This window comes from Gopherus evgoodei, chromosome 6, assembly GCF_007399415.2.
Source record: "Gopherus evgoodei ecotype Sinaloan lineage chromosome 6, rGopEvg1_v1.p, whole genome shotgun sequence".
NCBI classification, from domain to species: Eukaryota; Metazoa; Chordata; order Testudines; family Testudinidae; genus Gopherus; species Gopherus evgoodei.
In genome coordinates this window covers 8,004,316-8,025,642 of record NC_044327.1, presented here as the reverse complement: position 1 = coordinate 8,025,642, position 21,327 = coordinate 8,004,316, and the positions used below count along the sequence as shown (strand labels likewise).

General features: G+C 40.2%; 1 protein-coding gene across 2 annotated transcripts in view; it reads left to right on the top strand.

Annotated features, from left to right (window-relative positions):
• GAK (cyclin G associated kinase) overlaps positions 1-21,327 on the top strand; it is a 111,899-nt gene that overhangs the window by 29,249 nt on the left and 61,323 nt on the right. For both annotated transcript variants that reach the window (XM_030566388.1, XM_030566387.1), the window contains exons 4-10: positions 3,880-3,994; positions 4,971-5,113; positions 7,884-8,009; positions 9,631-9,720; positions 16,235-16,370; positions 17,056-17,168; positions 19,848-19,959. In XM_030566388.1, coding sequence (XP_030422248.1) covers positions 3,880-3,994; positions 4,971-5,113; positions 7,884-8,009; positions 9,631-9,720; positions 16,235-16,370; positions 17,056-17,168; positions 19,848-19,959 — 835 coding nt within the window. The remainder of the gene's footprint in view (positions 1-3,879; positions 3,995-4,970; positions 5,114-7,883; positions 8,010-9,630; positions 9,721-16,234; positions 16,371-17,055; positions 17,169-19,847; positions 19,960-21,327) is intronic.

Sequence of the window (21,327 nt, the reverse complement as noted above, 5' to 3'; positions counted from 1 at the left end):
TCACTAATTACCAAGCCATAATTTGTGAAGTCAAAGGATGTTTCCACAGTACTAAAGTGAACAGCTGTAATGTGATGTGTGGAATGTGAGATAGTGGTTTGGTCTGTCGTAATTTCAGAGGGGAAGTTCAGAAAATGTGTCATTTCCCAGTTGGATAAAGACTTGTTTAAACTTTCTACTCCCTTTGAGTTGAACAACTCTTCTTTTCTTTCCCTGTTCTATGGATATCGGTCTCAAAGGCCTGAAGAGTTAAAGGTTTTATAAACTTGCACCCGGTCCAACATTAAACAGTGATAGATGGGTTTGGGATTATTTTTAAATACAACCCTTGGTTTTACTTTATTTGGGAAACACATCAAAGCATTCATTTAATTGGAAAGGTTTTTGGTTAAACATGAGAGAGAACAAGAAATGAAAACAAGTGTTCATTTTGAAACTGGTTAAGTGATCATGCAAAACAGACTTAGACCTTTATCAAAGTCTCTCTCCTTTTGGTGTCAAATGATTAGTCTCTTATTTTCAGAAGAGCCTTTCTTTGTTGAAAAGGCAAAGGCTAATTTTACTCTGTTCTGATGTGAAGGGCATCTACTTATCCTGTTCTTAACAAGCAGGCAGACTAAAGGTGGAGGAGAGACAGGCTAGAAATGATGGGTGAAACATGGCTTTTGTTGATGTTGCTGGAACACCGGATTGCAGGTTAGTTACGAGTGGATGCTTTGGCTGGCTAGGCGACCAAGACACCTGCTGCTTTGATCCTGGTTAGTTACAATCTGGTCAGTGCTGCTATTTGGTTGGATCCTTTCTCCTTAGACAAAGCAGGCTTGGATGACTGCAATATAGTTGACTTCAGGATTCTGTGAAAAGTCAGGAGTGAGATAGTCTAGGAAGAAAGAAACTGTGGGGCAGAAGATCACACAAGAACAGAAGGGAATAAAATACAGGATCTTACTTTACTTTGTGGTGCTGGTAATTCACTCTCCCCGCTGAGTGGCTGAGGACTGGCTGTCATGATGATGTGATGACTTTCAGCACTCACAGGTGAAAACCAAGTTCCTTAAACAAGAGCAAGGCCAGCGCCGGCTTTCCCTTCAGGAAGAAAGTCCCTTAGATGAGTTGCAGTGCTGGCAGGTTGGAGTATGCAAGGTAGGACAAGAAATAAGAGGGAGAGCTGAACTGAACTGATCTTTCCCCTACCTTGCACATGTCTCTTTTTAAGAAACCCCAGAAGGGGAAAAAGTGGGCAGCATAGTTCATCCCCCTCATTATTTTGTCCACTAATTAGGCCTAATATCTGGCACACCAGTTTTGATCTGTTATCTTCTGGTGGTTCCTCTTTTTTTTTTAACCAGCATAATTTCAACAGGCCTTGGATTCATAGAATATCAGAGTTGGAAGGGGCCTCAGGAGGTCATCTAGTCCAACCCCCTGCTCAGAGCAGGACCAATCCCCAGACACATTTTTGCCCCAGATCCCTAAATGGCTCCCTCAAGGATTGACCTCACACCCTGAGTTTTTAGCAGGCCAATGCTCAAAGCACTGAGCTATCCCTCTCTCCCTTTGATCAGCATGGCCTGACCAGGGATCTCAAACTCGAATCACCACGAGGGCCACATGAGGACTAGTACGTTGGCTCAAGGGTCACATCACTGACACCTTTTGATATACAGATACAAAAGCCCCCCTCCCAACTCCATCCCTTCTATGAGGCCTGGCCCCACCTCTTCCCACCCCTTCCTCTCCCCCATTCCAACCCTTTCCCCAAAATCCCCACCCCTTCCTCTCCCCCATTCCAACCCCTATTCCAACCCCTTCCCCAATCCCTGCCCCTGCTCCATCTCCTCCCCTGAGCGCGTGGCTCCCCGCTCCTCCCTCCTGGAAAGCACTAAGCACTGCCAAACAGCTGTTTGGTGCCAGGAAACACCTGGAGGTAGGCAGAGGAGTAGGGATGCAATGCGCTGGAGGGAGGAGGAGCGGGGTGTCGGGGGGGGAGATTGACGGTTGCAGGAAATAACTCGGAGGGGGGGGCCACGAGGAGCTTGGTGGGTCCCAGGAAATAACCCCACGGGCTGTGTGTTTGAGACCCCTGGTTTAGATTAATCCAGTTTTTGTCTGGTTCTCATGCATTTGTTACAACATTCAACTTTGTAAGCAACTTTGACCAACTTTTCATGCTTATTGTAACATCTTATGAACTTTTACATACTTGTTACATTTGAGTTCACAAGAGGGGCACGCTTTGTAGGCCTTAGAGTCACAACACTACTCACAACCCTTGGCCAATACTCTTTTTTAAGTAGCTTGGTTTCATGCATTCATGGCTCAGCACACCCCAATTTTAGACCAGGGTCCCACTGTTCTAGTTTCTGTATAAACACGTAACCAGATACATTGTAAGCTCCTCAGCTTACGGTCACTTAGCTTTACTTCTCTCTTCCTCCCTCCACTAGGATTAGGAGCCTTGATCCTCTTTTTAATAGAAAGTGAAATTTTAAAAAGCATTTTTATAGTATGAAGTTTTTGATTTTCCTTTTTTATAATCTTACTTATATGAAGCTTCTTGGCTCTGATTTTTTGAGAGACTTTTTCTACTTAGTTGAAGGAAAACCATAAGAGAGAGGGCATCCCAGGCTAGTGTATAGACCTGTGTGGAGGGCACAGTGGCCTGCCTTGGTCACACAGCCAGAATGTCAGCAGAGATCCGTAGTTAAGTCTAGTTGCTGGAGAAGTCTTTTACAAATACCTGTACACAGAGCCAGTCCACTGGCTCCCTTGACACCTTTGAGGAGCAGTGGGAGCTGTCCAGGGTTTCTCTGCTCGGTGTCCTCATCAGGCTCCCTTCTTTTGAGCCTCTGACCGCATTCCTGTCCCTGTTCTTTTAGTAGTTGTCCCCCGAACTCAGTTGGGTTTTCAGGTCCTGTAGATCCTTCTCTTAGGCTGGCGGCGGGGGGGGAGGAGGATCCTTTAGCGGTGGGTGGGCTTTCGCCCGCCCGCTTCCCAGAACCTATTAGGTACACGGAGTCAGTAACAGAATGGCCCATATCTTCCAACTCTCAGTTCTGAGTCTTTGACACAGAGCCTTCCCCCAGACCAAAAGAGGGAAAAGCTCCTCCTAAATTTGCTTCCTTCCCGCCCCACCCCAAAGCTGCTTTGGTTTGTTTATGTGTTATCATGTTAGTTCAAAAATTAGGGCCTCACCCTGCAAATGCTTATTACAGGGTGTGGTCTTTACTTCCGAGGTAGTCCTGGTAAAAGCATTTGGACATCTTATCATAGTAAACTCTCTATTCAGCAATGTTTGCAAGATCTGGCCCAAATTGAATGCTGCTTGGGGCAGGGACCATCCTTTAATATTTTCTGTTAGCACAGGTTGGGCATTGTGTGACTAATAAATTGTTACAAGTCACGTTTTTTACATTTTTTTAACCTTACAGACTGAAGTGTTCTCTCCTAGCAGCCATTATGGCCTTTTAACAGAACATCTGAATACAGGACATACCGGGACAATTTGTTAAAACACATATTGGTTACCAATAGGCAGTCATGAAAATACATATTTAAGGCTTGGTCTTTCAAGACCTATGGGCACACAGAGGGTACATGTGCACTTATAACTTGTTGCATTGCACTCATTGTCAAGAGAGACCGAGCTGTATCTAGATCAGAATCTGCATCTTTCAGAGCCTTATTAACAGGTATTGAGTTTTTTACTCTTGGTGACTTTGCCTTTAGTTCTCATTCTGTTCAAATGAGACACTGGTTAGGTTCTTCTGTTATGTATGTTAAACACATCCAATTAGACATGTATGTGAGCTGGTTGTGCTCGATAAGTATGTCAGAGATTTTCTTCATACTAAAGTTTTTCCTTGAACAAATCTCCAGAAAAAGCTTTCAGGTCATCCTAATATTGTCCAGTTCTGTTCTGCTGCATCAATAGGAAAAGAAGAATCTGACACTGGGCAGGGCGAGTTTCTTCTGCTCACCGAGCTTTGTAAAGGTAAAACCCATTTTTGTTCATGCGTGGTGTGGCTTGTTTTAGGAACGGAGTGAATTTTTCCAAATAAATCCATAGATCTTGAACTGGAAAAGTGCAGTTTTCCTACATGGAGAACAGCTAAAACTTATCTAGCAAGACAGCAATTTACCTGCTATTAACTGACTTGTTTTTCATATTTACGGGCCATTCTGAAAAGGAGCAAGGTGATCAGTGTTTACTGTCCCCTTCATAATCTACAGTACTTCTCATAAATTCCCTCTAACTCTTCTCCTTTCAAGGTTAAACAAGTCAATGTTTGCAATCTCTAATTGTCCGTAAATCCCACCACATCTGGGTTAGACGAATTACTTGAAGCATTCAGACTTCCATTAGTTGCTTGTTTAGGAGCAGTACTTCCTGGCTAAGGGTGGTGGTCAGTTTTTCTCAGCTGGAAGGGTGTTTTCTGACTCATGCCCTGGCAGGAGTAGAGAGGAGGTAAAAGAGCATACTGCATCTGTGAGGGAGAGTGTCAGCTGATATAGTAAAAGGCCCATTTAAAATGATTCATGGCTAGTTTAGTCATTGATTCCTTGTTGTAAACCCTACGCTGTTCCCTGGTAGCTTATATTGGGCAATAAAATGTCTAGTGGGTGTTGCTGGCATAGTGTGATGAAATGAAGGGGCAGTATTTCATCCTAACGGGATGGAAGCTACGAATACTTTAAAACTATGGATCATTTGAAGTAAGAGTATTTCAGTGTCCTTTTGTATAACATCGTCATCTTCTTGGTGCTTAGTTCTTTGTCAAAAATCTTCCTGGATTTTCTTCATGGTCAAAAATAGTCTTGATCAAATCTCTTGTCAAAGTCAGGGGATTAAATGCTTCTTGATCAGGGCAGGTGTGTGTCACATTTAGACTTATCTAATATACTTAATGGCACGTTTCCAAAACTTGAAGCATTTGTATACTAATATGAATTGATTCTGTCTCCTGTAGGGCAACTGGTGGAATTCTTAAAGAAAGTTGAATCCAAAGGGCCCCTCTCCTGTGATACAGTTTTGAAGATATTTTATCAGACCTGCAGAGCAGTGCAACATATGCATAAACAGAAACCACCTATTATTCATAGAGATTTAAAGGTACAGTATAGAATTTAAGTGCCTGCAACATTTGAATGAAGTGTGAAAGCAGACTTCCAGGGTGGACTACAGAGTTGATGCTGTAGAACTAATGAAATTGAGACACTGGAGTATGCAGCCTTTCAAACAATGGCATGAGACCATATCCATCTTGTTGTGATTGTTGGCTGGGAATGAAGGACACCACTACATGGCCTAGTGTTTAGACCACATCCTTTATCTATATTTTTGGTGTTGGAAATACCTGTTCAATATCCTGTTAATTAAATTTCAGAGCTCAAACTGAAACCATGTAGTCTGTTACCCACTCTTACTTTAATCTGAACAATAGTTCCTATTTGCTGGTAAGTAAGCTCGTGACTGGAAGCCACACATATTTTGGTGGTCAGAATTTTTTTAATTGCAGAAACATAAAGCCGTGAAAGGAAGCAGAGCATAATGTCAGTGTGCTACTGAAATACTGTTTCTCTTTTGAACCTAGTGACCAGCTGCAGTGTGTGTGGGGGATTGAGATGGCTGGAGTTTCAAAAGGCACTAAAATCTACTTTTTGTTCTAGTGCTTGGTTTTGGAGCACATTGACTTTTGAACTAACATTAATCAAGGGGGCCACTTATTTCCTGACTGGTTATTTTAAGACCTTTCATCCTTTGTCAGTCCTTTACAAATGGTATGGAAGGCCTTGAGCTCTGAGGTAAAATTTTGGCCAGTGCCATCTGGTTGGGAGGAACTATGCAGTTGCCAAAAGTTAGCATTTTTTAAAACTTGAAATTTTTCCTGAGACACTAGTTCAAGGGCAGGGACTGATGTTTTACTCTGTTCTACTAGAACATTGGGGGCCCTTATTCTGTTCAGGGTGCTGCTATAATAGACTGTTTTACAGAGTTAAATAAAAATTACATTATTGATTTCTTCTGTTACTATTCCAGGGCCTATTAAGAAAACTTGTCCCTGGCAGACTCAAAATGATGGGGAGGGGGCAGGGGGAGGCGGAAAGCTGGTTTCATACTACAGTAGTTGCACAGGGAGAGGGCTTTTACAGGAAAATTCAGAGCAAGATCTTGATCTTTGTGCTGCAACAGATAGTGGCCGCACTAAAATGATCCAGGGTGGTGTGTTTGCACTGCCATTCCCTGAAAACTGAGTTTAGGTAGACAGAGGAGAAAACTTATGTCAAACAGTCTCTGTGCATTTTTAAACTAAAATGTTTTTGCTTTAATAACTGTTTACAAATGTAAATATCTTATCTTTATTTGGCCTTAAAGTGAATGATTCTGGTATTGGGTGTGTAGGAAAACGAGTGATTGAGCTCAGTATCATCAAAGATTTTGTAATATTTGAAATTCTTTTGCTTAAAGATATGAGGATCTCTGAAATTCTCTGATATAATGCAGCTTCAAATGGGTTGAGATTCATGCAGTGACCGCCACTGCAGACTTTCCATTACTTCATTCCTTTGTTTGTTGGTGTGGCACACACTCCTTCATTTCGCTTTCCCCGAATCCTTTTGACAATGGCTAATGGTAATATGATTTACATGCACACAACATTGTAGGAACTGGTGCCACTTGTTTAAATTCCACATTAATTATGGGGTATTTTGAAAATTGTCACATGGCTCTCATACTCAAAACTATCTGAAATTTGTCCCCTTGAGTAGTTGCCATGTGGAACAAAACAAGTCATTTTGTAGCATAGTGGAGGCATTTTCTTCAAAATTTAAATTTGGATTTTTAAAGGTCCCTGTAGGTTGGTTTTAGAAGTCACAGGTAGAGACACCCTTAAAATATGAACACTCTACTGACATTCTTAGGAAGGTAGTGACCACTGTTTGTAAAAGCTGGAACCAAGTAAGCATGCACATTTTACTCTGTCTTCCCCCGGGGTGCTATGATACTAGTGTGTGCTGATTGTATTTGGTTGTTGCTCTGCCCACTATACCAGACCTGGTGCATACAGGAGAGCACTAAAGAGTGTACTTACAGAATAGGAAGCACTGAATGGAAGTCAGTTATCAGGGTGGGTCAAGGGAATGCAGCCTCAAGATACAATGATAAAGATACAGTGCGCAAGATACAATAATAAAGATATTCCATGCTCTGAGGCTATCACAATCTAAGGCCAGCAGAGAAGATAAGACACAGTGGGAGACCTATTGAAAACAGTTAAATGTTTTGAATAAACATTTAATTTATATTTTTCCTTTTCGGTCCTCACAATCAGCACAGAATTCTCCTGGAGAGAATTCTGCTGCCTCTCTCCTTCTTCTCCCCCCCCCCCCCAATAGCTATTTACTGGTGCTCCTGATAAGGTTTTAAACTACTCATTAATCTTGCAGGGCAATTTGTGATAGACTCCTTGCATGTCTTTTCAAGCTTAAAGCACTGGAAAATGTCATGCAAAACCAACATATGGAGGGACATGAATTAAATAAAATACTAGGTCCTTTGAATTGAATTTGTTAGAAATAAAGATGTGCTATTCCACAAAACAGACCATGTCATTCAGGGCAAGCTGTCCGGTGGCTAGACTAAAAGGGAGAGCTTGGCTTAGTACCTGTTTTGCCTACTGCTTGGACCTTAAGCCTGTCACTTACTCTAATAGAGTCTTAAGTGTTCATTCTAACTGGGATACCATGTGCAGTAAAATACTAAGTATTGATTCATGTTATTTAATAAATATCTGTACACTTCCTGGGCATGATTTAAGTGTGCATGAGCTACAGCCTTCTTAAATGTTTGTAACTTTTTCAACTTGTTAACCTACCTGCAGGTGGAGAACTTGCTGATTAGTAACCAAGGGACAATTAAGCTGTGTGACTTTGGCAGTGCTACAACTGTAGCACATTATCCTGATTACAGCTGGTCTGCGCAAAAGAGAGCAATAGTTGAAGAGGAGGTGAGAAACTTGCCATGTACTTAATTATAAGATATTAAATTCATTCTGTTAGTGCTGCTCTGTTAGCCTTAAACCCCAGCCCCTCCCTCATTTATGACTGTTCTAAGACAATTGAATCCCGTTCAGTTGTGAAGTGGATTACAAGGCCTTATTTTTCAAGTCAGCTGTTGCTATCTTGTTCAAATACTGTCTGCCATTACAACAAAACAGCTTGTGTTTTTAAAGTACGCTCCTGAGCACCCATCCTAATCGATGCCCATGGAGTGCCTGCTACTCTCTGCTGTGGAGAAATAAAATATAAACACACATTGAAACTTGACACAATTGATGTGTAGCTTTTCATGACCTTTTTAATAAAAAGGGAGAGGAGTAAAGAATCGACTGCTATTTTCTGTTAGTACGTGAATTTTTACCATCTGCAGAAAAGTAAAAATTCAGTTGTACCCCAGTGACTCTGATCAAACCAAACATGGCTTCTAAAACTGAACTGAGTGGCGTGTGATGAAGCAGTACGTCTGTTTGATGGATCTTGGACTAGACAGTGTTGCTATACTAAGTGTTGGCATGTTCCCCCGTTCTTTCAAAATGCAATTTGTCCATAGATCTGGCTAAGTACAAGTAATGCTGACAAATCCTAATGTAGCGGTAAAGATGGATTTACTGTAAGTGATTTCTCAAACCCTTCTAAATCTATGGAGAAGGTCAATAATCAGATTCAAACAAAATCCATGAACTGTGAGAGTCTGCACGCTCATTGACAGCATCAACTTCTTTTTTTGGGAGGTCCTGAGTACCAGAAGAATGATGCCTGCTTGCTTCTGGTCCCGTTCTTCTTTTTGGAACCTGAACTCATGGAGAATTGTCTGGCTCTCTGGGAAGGGAAGAGAAGATGGTGCCATGCAGTTGGCCAACTTCTCACATGGGGCAGAGGAAAAAAGGCACGAAGTAGGGTCCTTCCTCCAGATGCATCCTAAGGGCATGATACAACTCGAGGGTCGGCCACCTTTCAGAAGTGGTGTGCCGGGTCTTCATTTATTCACTCTAATTTAAAGTTTTGTGTGCCAGTAATACATTTTAATGTTTTTAGAAGGTCTCTTTCTAAGTCTATAATATCTAACTAAACATTTGTTGTATGTAAAGTAAATAAGGTTTTTTAAATGTTTTTAGGAAGCTTCATGTAAAATCAAATTAAAATGCAGACCCCCCTGAACCGGTGGCCAGGACCCAGTCTGAGCGCGACTGAAAATCAGCTTGCACACCGTCTTTGGTTGCCTTCCCCTGATATAACTGTTTCTTGTTTCTCAGTGTCGCTCTCCACTGTTGAGAGCAGGTAGTCCGGTTTTGCTTGCTGTGTGGCTTGAAGGGACTACCGCAGCAGGTACTTCTTAATTACAGTTAAAATGTCATTCGTGTAGGCGTTACATAGAGGTACTTCCCTTGTAACATTATTTTGAACCAAGGACTTGCACCTTGACTAATGTGCCCCAAACTAACTTTTGAAGTTGGAAGGCCCTTTTTACTTGCTTTTTAGCAGAACATTTTTGGAACACTGTTCCCTGAGGCTGAGCATAAAGCATTGTTCAGGTCTCTGCTTCATGAACTTTTACTTTTGTTTCTGCAGATTACAAGAAACACAACACCAATGTATAGGACTCCAGAAATGATAGACTTGTATTCAAACTTTCCAATCGGTGAAAAACAGGATATATGGGTAGGAACTTCTGTTTCTCTTTGTATGTAATGATGCCTGTTAGATATCATAGTTAAATAGTTCCTATATTTCTTCATATTTGTGATGTTTTTAAATTAATTGCACATTCGCTGCTATTGGAATATAAGATGCAGTCTGAAATTGATTGCATTGCTTGATATTAAAACAAAACCTCATCCGTCTGTATCTGATACATTTCAGGGAAAATAAGCTTAATTGGTATGAATTTTAACTCTTAATTTGGGCTGACCTGAGGCATAGACCTCAGGAACTTTGTCCGAGCTCCTTCAATGCCTTGAGTGAAGTATCTGTGTTGCATCAACTTTGCTGCTTCTCTGGAGGTCAGGACAGGGCTCTCTTGGAGTCCATAATCGCTACTACATGATTAGACAGAGGTTGCCAAGGCACACAACTCTGATTTTGCTCATTCACAAATCCTAGTCTCAAGGTAGTACAGAGTATGAAATGCAGGAACACCCTAAACATTAGTACTTCTTAACTCTTATTTGTGTGGAAATCACGTATGTTTCTCTTGTAACTAAGTGGGATGGCAAAAGGCAGTGGGAAATGAGTAACCTTCACTGAAAGGATTGCAATTGCCTTTGAAGAGAAGTATTTAAACTCCCAGTGCATCTTCAGTTAACAGTGTCAGTGATGAGTCCTTTTGCATTCTTTTTGGTGATGTTACCTATTATTTTTCTGAATGCACGTACTTAACTTCTAAAAATTGTATCAGGGTTGGTAAACAAGCCTGACATTTTAAACGTGTTTTAATATCAAATGTGGAATAGACACTTGAACATCAAAATTTGTGATGGCTGTTCAGGGCTATTGGAATCTCAACTACTGTCTAAACCTTTTAAACAATACATTTTAAAAAGGAATTTGAGCTTCTTGTGTTCTGCCTCTGTAGTTGTCAATCTTTATATTGAATTTTTGAAGTGAAGTGTGTGAGAGTAAACCCAGGGTAATATAGTTCTTAAACACCTTGCTCATATATCAGATTAAATCCATACAAGTTGGACCACAATTGCATCCACTTACCGAAAACAGGAAAGGTAGCACTCCATTTATTCAAAGGACTTGGACAATTGAAATCTTTGGGTTAGGATAACCCAGGTATTTACTGTTGTGGCTGACTTCTCCTGTTTAACAGTATGTCTGCTGTTGTCACATACCCATCTGTTCTTTTAAAAGGGCCGTGTTCCAACCAGTGGGGCTCATGAAGAGCCTGCCATTCTGCTAAGCTGTCTTGTCTCCTGTCTGATGGTCTGTCATCAGAGAAATCAGTTTCATATGCACCACAGCACAACTGCAAGGGGCATAAGTGGTTTTAGTGTGTGATTTGGGTGAATGGTTGTTCTTTACTTTCCCCCAGGGAGTTCCATATCCTTCACTGCTCTATTCTAGGTGTTTGTCACCATACTGTCTAGATGAATTTGTAGTGCTGCTGAGGCCATAAAAAATGTAAACTTCAAAAATGTAACTCCTGTTAACCACAAAGCTTCCTGAAATGCTTGTGCAGATCAGAAATACATTATTACTCCTGTTATTCCATTGAGCAGTTACCAGGTTGTCAAATGTAGTCAGCGTTCTCCTGGCTTCTGATTTATTTTATTCATTTTCCTCTGTCTCTTTTTCCAAAGTCTAGGCACCTTCTAAAATTTAAAGCACACAATTAAAAAACCCTCAGTACAGTTTTTATACCTTCCAAGTAAAAGCCTTGCTCAAACCAAACATCTTACCTCGCTGTATCATCATGCAAAGGCCCTTCTCCAGTCGCATCCTTCTTTTGTGTCCAGAACCTTTACCTGTCAACCCCGATTTCCCTAAATTCCTCTAAGGGGGAAAATGGGCTTTAGAGCATGTTTGGATGGTTAACAAATCTGGCTGAAAGAAGTGAGTGAATTGCAGAGCCAAGAGAACCCCATCGCTGCCAGTGTCCTGCCAGCAGCTCCTCCAGCTGTTCTGAGAGTCCTCTAGCTCCAATTCTTTTTGTCTGATCTCAGCTTAGTGTGTCTGGAATAGGAGGTGGTGTCTCCCAGCTAACCAGATCCCAAACCATATAGGGTAGCCTGTTTAAAACAAGCACGTTGAAATCCACCTAGAAACTTGTGGGAATATTGGTGCTGTGTGTCCTGTATGATGTACTATTTGTGCACAACAGCGCCACCCATTTCATAATCTTCAGCATCCCACACGGGTGAAGCACCGCACTTTGGAATTCCATATGCTGCAATTGATCAGATTCCATCTGAGCTGGCGTCTGCTCATGGTCAGGTCATGTTCTCTGCACTTCACAAGTCACCATGATTTAATTGACCTGTGGATGGAAGAAGCTGGAAGATACTGTTTTAAAGATTTTGTACCTATAATAAAACCTTTATTTTAAGTAATACTATATTTTAGTAGAAATAATGGTGTCTTCTACCAGTTTTAATGGGCATCTCTTGAAGTTCCTTTTTTTTGCTTCTATCTTCAGGCTGAGCTTAAGGAAAAATATTTTTGTCCCATCAAATAGCAGGTCCTCCTGGGACTTGGCTTCCAAAAAAATATGCTGTCGTGTCAGATAGTTATTGGAGTTCTTCCGTTATCTCTAGTGCTTTCTCTTTGAAAATTGTCACATGGCTTTTTTGTAGGCTGAATCTTTGGTGTTTAGTGTCAGCAAATTCAGTGGGCTTGAGAGAGCATTCCTCCACCACAAGAGTGCACACATTCTTGGTTCTTATTTGATTTTCAAGATGCTCACTAATGTTGTGATTGCACGGTTTTTTGTGGCTTATGTTTTCCAGTTCTACATTCTATCTAAGTCAGTGGTCTCCAGCCTTTTCATCTGGCGGGCGCCAGACGAAGGACCACTGTGGTGGTGGAGCACCCGCCGAAATGCCACTGAATTTCGGCGGCAACACCTCTCGATGATGCCACTTGTCATCGACAAGTGATGTCATCGAGAGGCATCCCCGCTGAAATTTGGGGGCAACGCCTCACGATGACGTCACTTGTTAGTGGCAAGCAGTGTCGTCGAGAGGCGTCCCCGCTGAAATTCGGTGGCATTTCGGTGGGTGCTCTCCCAGGGGCCAGAACGCGGGCGCATTAAGATGCCACCGCGGGTACCATGGTGCCCGTGGGCACCGCGTTGGGGACCACTGATCTAAGTTGTCTGTAGCCGCTAGCATATAGAACAGTGGACCAGGACTCAGGAGACACAGCCTGTGTTTCCAGCTCTGCCACTGACCTTGGAAAGTCACTTTGCCTTTCTGTGCCTTAGTTTCCCCATCTGCAAAATGGAGATAATGTTACTGAACTCATTTATAAAGTGCTTTGAAATCTACTGGGGACAAGCTCTGTGTAAGAGTTAGAGATTATTTTTGTCAAGGCTGTTTTCTTTGCTCCTTATTTTATCCAACTTATTAATTTTGGCTGATGCAGTTTCACTTAGTTCTTTAATGTGGCTTTATATCACTTATTTTAGGGTAATTACTCTGAATCTTTATTGTAACACATTTGGCTGATGTCCGGTGGGTCTCTAGCATCAGATGTTGATAGCACTAGAACTTCAAAAAGCAGAAACTTGTTTCGATTTTTGGCTTTTTCCTGTATCACAGCTCTTTGCAGTTGTGCAGAGAAAGAAATCTGATTAGCTCATCTTTTCCTGAGTGCATTTGCTCTGTTAAACGTTAACTCCTTCTTACCTTTAGTTGTTAATGTGAGAACATTTCCTGACTCTTCAAAGGTGTTTGTACAAAAATAAACCGTTTAGAAAATTAAACTGTAGTCAGCCAAGGCTAGATAGCCTTCATCCAAGAATTCAGAAACAAAAACAGGCTAACTGAGCTGCAAACACAAAAGTGCAACTTCATAGTCACCCTCCAGACGTCCAGTATTAATCTTTATTACAATAGGGACTCAGTGTCCAACAGATAACCCATTGGGCTGGGTACAAACACAGTGAGAGTCTCTGCATACAGCCTGAATAGTCAAGACAGACAGAACATGAGGGTAACCAGAGGCCTAGAGAAATGAAGTCACTTGGCCCAAGTTATAGCATCACATTGTATCCATAGGCAACTAAGGGTCATTCTGTGAATTACTCTAGGCATTTCTTCAGTACCAGACAAAGTAACAGAGAGAACTACAAAGAACTGAGTAATGTAACATCATATTAAGCATGTTCTTGATGATGGTGAATTGTACCATTTTTAGCTTGTGAGAATTCTCAGTTAAAAGTGATTGGATATAATGTAGATGGACAAAGGACTTTTATAAAGGAAGAGGCTATTAAGGGAACTTGGAAACCACAGGGTGGTGAAGTGTTGCATCTTGAGTTTTAAAAACTGGTTAAGAGAGCAAGCAAGTGTAGGAATTAAAAACTATTTTTTCTTTGTGGAAAGATGATTTATATCTTAAGATTTTAGGAGACCTTTAGTGAAACTGTTTGGTTAATATATTGGGCAAAATTTACTATGCTCATAATTCAGAGACTAGTGAAAATTGTGAAGGCACACAGAACTTCACTGGTGTAACACAAGTAGGTGTGCTAAGTAGGTGGCCATCAAAGTGACAGATAGCTATCAAAGTAAATATCTGTAAGTGAAAGCACTTTGGAAGGAATAACTTAAATAAATCATATACATTTATGGATTCTGAATGACTGAGACCTTACAAAGTACACTGAGGTGTCATTATGGACAGGTGAAGGAAGGCAGCCTGCTCAATGCACAGCACCCATCAGAATAACTAACAAGATATTAGACTGCATTTTAAAGAGAATAATGAATACCATTGCATAGGTGTTCTACAAATCAGTGATACACGTTGGCTTTGAATGCTACAATTTGATCATCGCTTGAAAAGGAGGTAGCTGAAACTGTCCAAAGACTGGCAGCAAAAATAATCAGGAGACTGTGAAGTTTCCATATAGAGAATAAAATAACACTGGAACTTAATCTGGTAGAACAAAATGGGATCTGATTACGGTGCTCATATAAAATAATGGCCAGTTGAGTGATACTTTTCACCCTTTCCAGGAAAAGATGACACGAGAGCTTAAACAGCGCTAAAATTATACAGAATATAAAGTGATAACTTGTAACTTGTTGGCATAAGATAGGATTGAGAGGGAAGGAGCTAAATCGCTATTTTAGCCACTTTCTTCAGGTGCTTGACTTACTTCTATTGGTGCAAGTAGCCACCATGGCTTGGTATGTGAGATGATTGCTAGCAGGGTTAAGAAAAAAATTTCCTCCAGGGGGATTTTGCACAATTTTCTAGAAGCATTCTGAAAATCTTGCTGTCCTCTTTGTCACAGGGCACACTTTTTCTAAGACCTCTTACTACAGTAGATGGACCATAGGAACACCACTTCTGTTAGTTTTTTTTGTACCTAATGTTAATCGAGGTATCCAAATTTACCAGAAAACATTAAGTAAAACGTTCTCCTTGACTCATCCCATTATTCTTGGATTCTTGCAACAGTAGAACTCAATCCTGACTTTAGGCACATGTGCTCTTTCCCAGGGCAAATTGTGTGGTATCCATTTTCAGATATGGAACTGAGTCCCCCAAACTCATTGGCCTCAGTAGATGGTTGTTTTATTGAGGTTTCAATTCTCTCTTCTGGAATCATTTGTAAACAATTCAAAGAATTAAATGAGGCTTTGGATGGAATGCTGTTTGAATAGTGATTTGCGCTTTGACAACCTACCCTATTATGTACTTAGTAACAGAATGAATTTGAATTAGGAGTACAAAGAGAGGACCAAATCCTTAAAGTAGGAGTGACTTACACAGAAACTATGAATGTACAATTTGGCCCATAAAAATAGAACTTTTCTGTCTTTGGAGCACCTACTTTAAAAACCGTTGTGCTACACTTTGCTGCATATATAATAAAGGTGTTGATACTTATATACTATACTATAATAGCAGCAAAGAATCCTGTGGCACCTTATAGACTAACAGACGTTTTGGAGCATGAGCTTTCGTGGGTGAATACCCACTTCCTCAGATGTATTCACCCACGAAAGCTCATGCTCCAAAACGTCTGTTAGTCTATAAGGTGCCACAGGATTCTTTGCTGCTTTTACAGATCCAGACTAACACGGCTACCCTCTGATACTATACTATAATATAAATCCTTCAACCTGGAGAGAATTAAAAAAAAAAAAAAATCTGAGACTGAGGAAACTAGCAGACCTTTAATCATAATGGCAAAACTGTACCACAGTCTTCATGCTGCAAGAAACAGTTAGTCTTGTTGTTAATCTTTGATCCTAAAGAATGAAACTTCAAGGGTTTAGTTAGTTTAGAAAGGAGGAGGGTAGGCAGCTGAAACACTGTTAGTAGTGTTGGGTTCCATGACTAAGCAATTTGCAGTTAATATAGCAAAGTTATTTTAGATTTGAGCTTGATCAGAGTTGTTCCAGTTTCTAATCAGTTTCATATCTAGAATTCAACTTCAAATGGTTTTCGAATTACTGACTTTTCTGTACTGTTTGCCTTTATTTCTGTGTAGGCCTTGGGCTGTATCCTTTATTTATTGTGCTTTAGGCAACATCCATTTGAAGATGGGGCTAAGCTTCGCATAGTCAATGGGAAATACTCTGTTCCTCAGAATGACACTCGATATACTGTGTTCCATGATCTCATTCGTAAGTTTAAAATCTTGTTCATTTATTCTGATGCTTTTGTGGACCTTACATATTTCATCATTTAAAAATGTTAGGTACTGTGGGATTAATCAATCAGAATTTTCAGTCCCATTGAAGGTGGCATCATAAACCATATGACTAGTTTATTTTTAGCTGTGTGACATCAATATGATGAACTTTCAAACTTTCCTACATGCAGTTAAGAACTAGATTTTTGATTGTAAACCTTTTGGCTTTTTACTGATTTTTTTTTTCAATACTTAATCTTAGAATTTTGATAAATTGGCTAGAAATATTCTGCATTTTGGTTCGGATTCCTTGAAATTCTTTTAAGAAACTTTGTTTTACTAAAGTTCAAAAGACACAGGTGAACTACTACAGTTGGTTGTTAAAATTCTGATGAAATGGGGTGAGTTCTAAGTTGCCTTTAAACATTTCTTCAAGTTTAATGATCTTGTAGTATTTTCTTTAAAAGTGTCATCTTGATTCATCACAAAAATCTTTATTCTTAACACACACATGCTTGTTAAAGGCGAATGATACTTGGGTACAGGTTTACTGTTTCCCTGGTTTTTCTGCATGCTTTACTATTGATGATCATGCTGCACTTGAATCCACTGAGTAAAGAACAGATTTATGCAATCAAAAAAGGACTGTTGTAATGTCTAAATTATCTTTTTTTTAGGTTCCACTTTGAAGGTGAATCCAGAGGAGAGGTTGTCAATCACTGAACTTGTGAATCAGCTGCAGGAGATTGCAGCTGCCAGGAACGTGAATCCTAAATCTCCTATCACAGAGGTACGGGAGTGCTACAAAGAGTATAATCCTTCTTTTCCCAAAGTTCAATCAATAAGAATTTTGAAACAGCCATCAAAATGATTGCAGTGTGATTTTTCAAATGAGTTTAAGGGATTTAGGTGCATAATTTCAATAGAAATTCAGTGGGTGCATAATTCACTTACAATGGCTTGAAAATCCCAGCCTCAAAGCTCTTTCTCATCTGAATATGTTAAAAGCAAACCAATGATGGTTCTTCCTGTTTATTGTCAGACTCTTGGAAGCATCTTCATCTCAACAGCATTCCTTCTGGAGGTAGATCTTCAGTGTCACATGTCAGATGTGATTGAAATTGACCTGAGAAGTAGTGGTTGTGATGGTGTGCGCGTAGGGGGAGGAGTTTAATATGTGACAGTGAATTTAGGCCTACACAAATTCACAACAGCTTAATTAAACTGGTACAGTTAATGCAAATGCCTGTGTGGACTTTTACTTTGGTTTAAGGATTGCTTATTTCAGTTTCTTAAACCTGTTCCTAGTCGACTTGAGTGTCCTTTTGCACAGATTTAAGTAAATAGATTAAGTAAATCTTACCTTCAATTGAACTGCTGCAACTCTGCAAGCAGACTAGCCTTTCGAACTGTTGTGATTTTTGCTGCTGTCTGTAAAAGAAACAAAACCTTAAACTTTGCAGAACTCAAGTAAGAGTCCACGCAGTCAGTTGCCTTAGTTTTACTGCACTGGTTTAACCAAGGGCAGGTCTACACTAGAAGTGCTGCATTGGTACAGCTGCAATGCATGTGGTGAAGATGCTCTGTGCCAATGGGTGAGCTCTCCTGACAGCATAAATTACTCCACCTCTGCAAGAGGTGGAAGCTATGTTGGTGGGAGAGCGTCTCCTGCTGACATAGCGCCAGTGTGGACAGTGCTTAGTTTCGCTATAACTTGCATTGCTCACGGAGGTGTCTTTTTCACATCCCTGTGCGACATGAGTTGAATTGACTTAAGCAGTAGTGTAGACCTACACTGTTCGTTCTGTATGTATGGGATTCTGCAGTAGAGGCTGCTGTTGGTCCTTAACTCTTGGATGGCAAGCCCTCTTCTGTCTCTCAACCTTCGGGATTAGCTTCCCCAAGAAAAATCTCTTTAACAGCTACAGTTACATTCCTGTTTGCAAGTTTACACTTGGTAGGTTATGGGTTGGATCCAAAATAATGTAGTATTTGCATATGGGTTCAGATTTCTGGCCTTGGTAACAGTGTGTTTTTTGCTTCCCCTTCCTGCCAAGGAGACTGTGTGCAGCCCAGTCTACCTGTTTGTGCTTCCTCTGGTTTTTCCCTTCCTTCTTTGGGAAATACTTGTTGTTTTCACTGTTATGTTTTTTTTTCCCATCTTCAGTTTTTAAGCAGTCTCCCTTGGTGTCTTTGGCCATATTTGCATTCATGTGGTCCCCCTCTATTTCTGCCTAGGTGAATACGCTTGGCTGAGCCAATCTGGACATTAGGCATGTGTCCCCAAACATTGCAATCTAAGTGCCCTATTTCCTGGAGTTCAAATTATCCTTCATGCCAACTCCAGGGTACACTTCTGTCCGTGTGCCTCCTTGAGGTGCAGTGACCTAAATGAAACATATGATGTGGGCTACAAAAGCTTGTCTTGCTAGATAAAGCTTGCTGCTTTTTTGTCTCCTCCTTGGTGGTCACACTTTTTTCATGAGGAGTGTTTCCCGCTTTAGGGGAAGTGGGAGAGAAGGAAGCACTGGAAGTTTCTGCACACTTGTAAAGACTTCTTCTCTAGAAGTGGGAGTAGGATTCTGCTCAGGTGACCCAATTCGTGGCTGTCCCATGTGTTCTCTGTCCTTTGCTCTGGAGCAGCGATACTCAGACTGAGGCCCGGGAGACGCAAATGGCTCCTTATTGTAACTCCTGTGGCTCTTTGCAACACGTGATATTAAAACACTGAATGATTTAATTATTAACCAGTCTAAGTTATTAACCAATCAAGATGCCTTTTCTATGTTATTAACCAATTGTAGAATACTTGGTCAGTTATTTTGCGATGAGATGTATATAAAAATAGTAATGAAACAATGAATTGACACTCCTGTGGCTCTTCTGGGGAATGTTGATCGTAATTTGGCTCCCGAACCACTGAGGTCTGAGTATCACTGCTCTGGAGTAAAGGTGCCATATCACCCTCTTCTAAAGCTGGGCCATCTTTCTTAGCCTTTTGTTTTTGATCTGTGATGTACAAGAAAGTTGAGTCCTTGTGGGTAAGTTTAGCTCTGATTTAGAAAAATTAGGGTTAGGTTTGCAAGGCAGCCACCTTATTGCTAACATGTTGAGTTCATGGTATCTGTATTTCAGCAGTGCAGTTGGGAGATTTTCCTGCCAAGATCCTGATACTCCTTCCATTCAACCTTGAGTTTTACTGCTGACTTTGAGCAGTAACAGTGTACAGGGCTACCAGAAAAACCTGGGCTGAGAGCCGAACTAAAGAATATTGACCCTGTTTGTCATGGTGCCTAATGCACTGAAACAAAACTAGTGACACTTTTTTGTCCTTCTGTAGTTTAAACAGCCATTCAGGGCTAAATAGTGAGGACCCAGCAACTTAAGTTTTATAACTGTCCTTTACCAATATGGTGTTTGTATATAAACTTTAAAAAAAATTTCTCCTGATGGATATGACTCTTTGCAGCTCCTGGAACAAAATGGAGGCTATGGAAACAATGCTGTGCCTAGAATGTCTACAAGTTTGCTGCCACAGGGCTCTAAGCCTGCAGGACAGCTCAACAATATGTACAATGCAGGTATGTACAGTGATAGGCATCTCTGCACGAACCATCTGAATACAAACTAGTTATGTTTATGGTATGTGAAAACTTCTGGGTGGGCTTGAAATTTTAAATGAACTTATTTAGCAGAAATGTTCATTTCTCCTGAGTGATACTGATGTTAAGTATCTTGTTTCATGAAAACCACTTAGGTTAAGTAAATGATTATTGTTAAGCAACTGATATAGTTCTTGTGAAGGACTTCACATTTGTAGATTGATTCCACCTTCTTCAGAATAGACTTCATGTTTATACATGCAAATGTAAAGATTTACTCCTTACATTCTTCTCACAAGAAGAGAGAGAAGACTCAGTTTGCTAAAGTGGAACAGCTGATACCAAATGGCATTGTTAACCTCTGGAATAAAACAATTAGATGAAACACCTAGATGAAAATGACTTATCTGTACAATGAAACAATCAGTTTATAAAAATAATAGCAGCTAAGGAAAAGGCAGCACTTAGAAGATTCATATAAAATTTGGAACATGCTATAAGAACATAAAAATAGATTGGTTAAGGATCAGAAACGTCATTTTTTCCAAAAAACAAACTCAAATAGAAACCTCCACTTCAGAAATATATTATGCTAAAAACAGATAATAGCCTACTTTGGTTGAACTTCAGTTCTTCAAAGTAATCTGTTAATTGGTCTTAGTCAAAACATCATTTTTTGTGTCCAATATGTATAATCTTGCTAATGGAAATAAGTTTCTGTCCTGTTTGATTTCACAGCTAAATATTAAACTGTTAACTTCATGCGCATAAATGCTTTGAGGAACTGGATATATTACACCTAAAATAAAAGACTGGAAATGTTAATAATTTTACTGCATGCAATTTTTTTCTCCTCCTTGATTTAAGTTATTTTATTCATGACTTCTGTGCAGCTCTTGAGAGAAAAGTATATATTCAAATATTAATTTACCTGAAGGGGGAACTTTAAAATGAGGTAAATGTATACTACCAATAAAATACTTTAGTAGTTCATCTCACAAAGAATAAAGTGGGGACAGTATCTTCCTTCATAACAAGATTGTGTTTTCAAATGCTTGTCTGGCCATCTGGTTCACACAGGGTCAAAGAGGACTCTTTTTTATGTATTACACAATAATATTAACAGGATATAGTCCAACAGATGAGGATGATAAAAGGAAATGCTAGTGTTCCTGGTAACAAATGTAACTTTCCGAGATAAAACCAGAAATGGCTGTAAAATGTACTGCATACAGTCAAGTAAGCTTTCAGTGGCATACTACATATCAGGATGATGGCACTAAATAGGAAGGCAGCATGCCACAATTTAAACCAGGGATCTCAAACTCAATTTACCTTAGGGCCAGT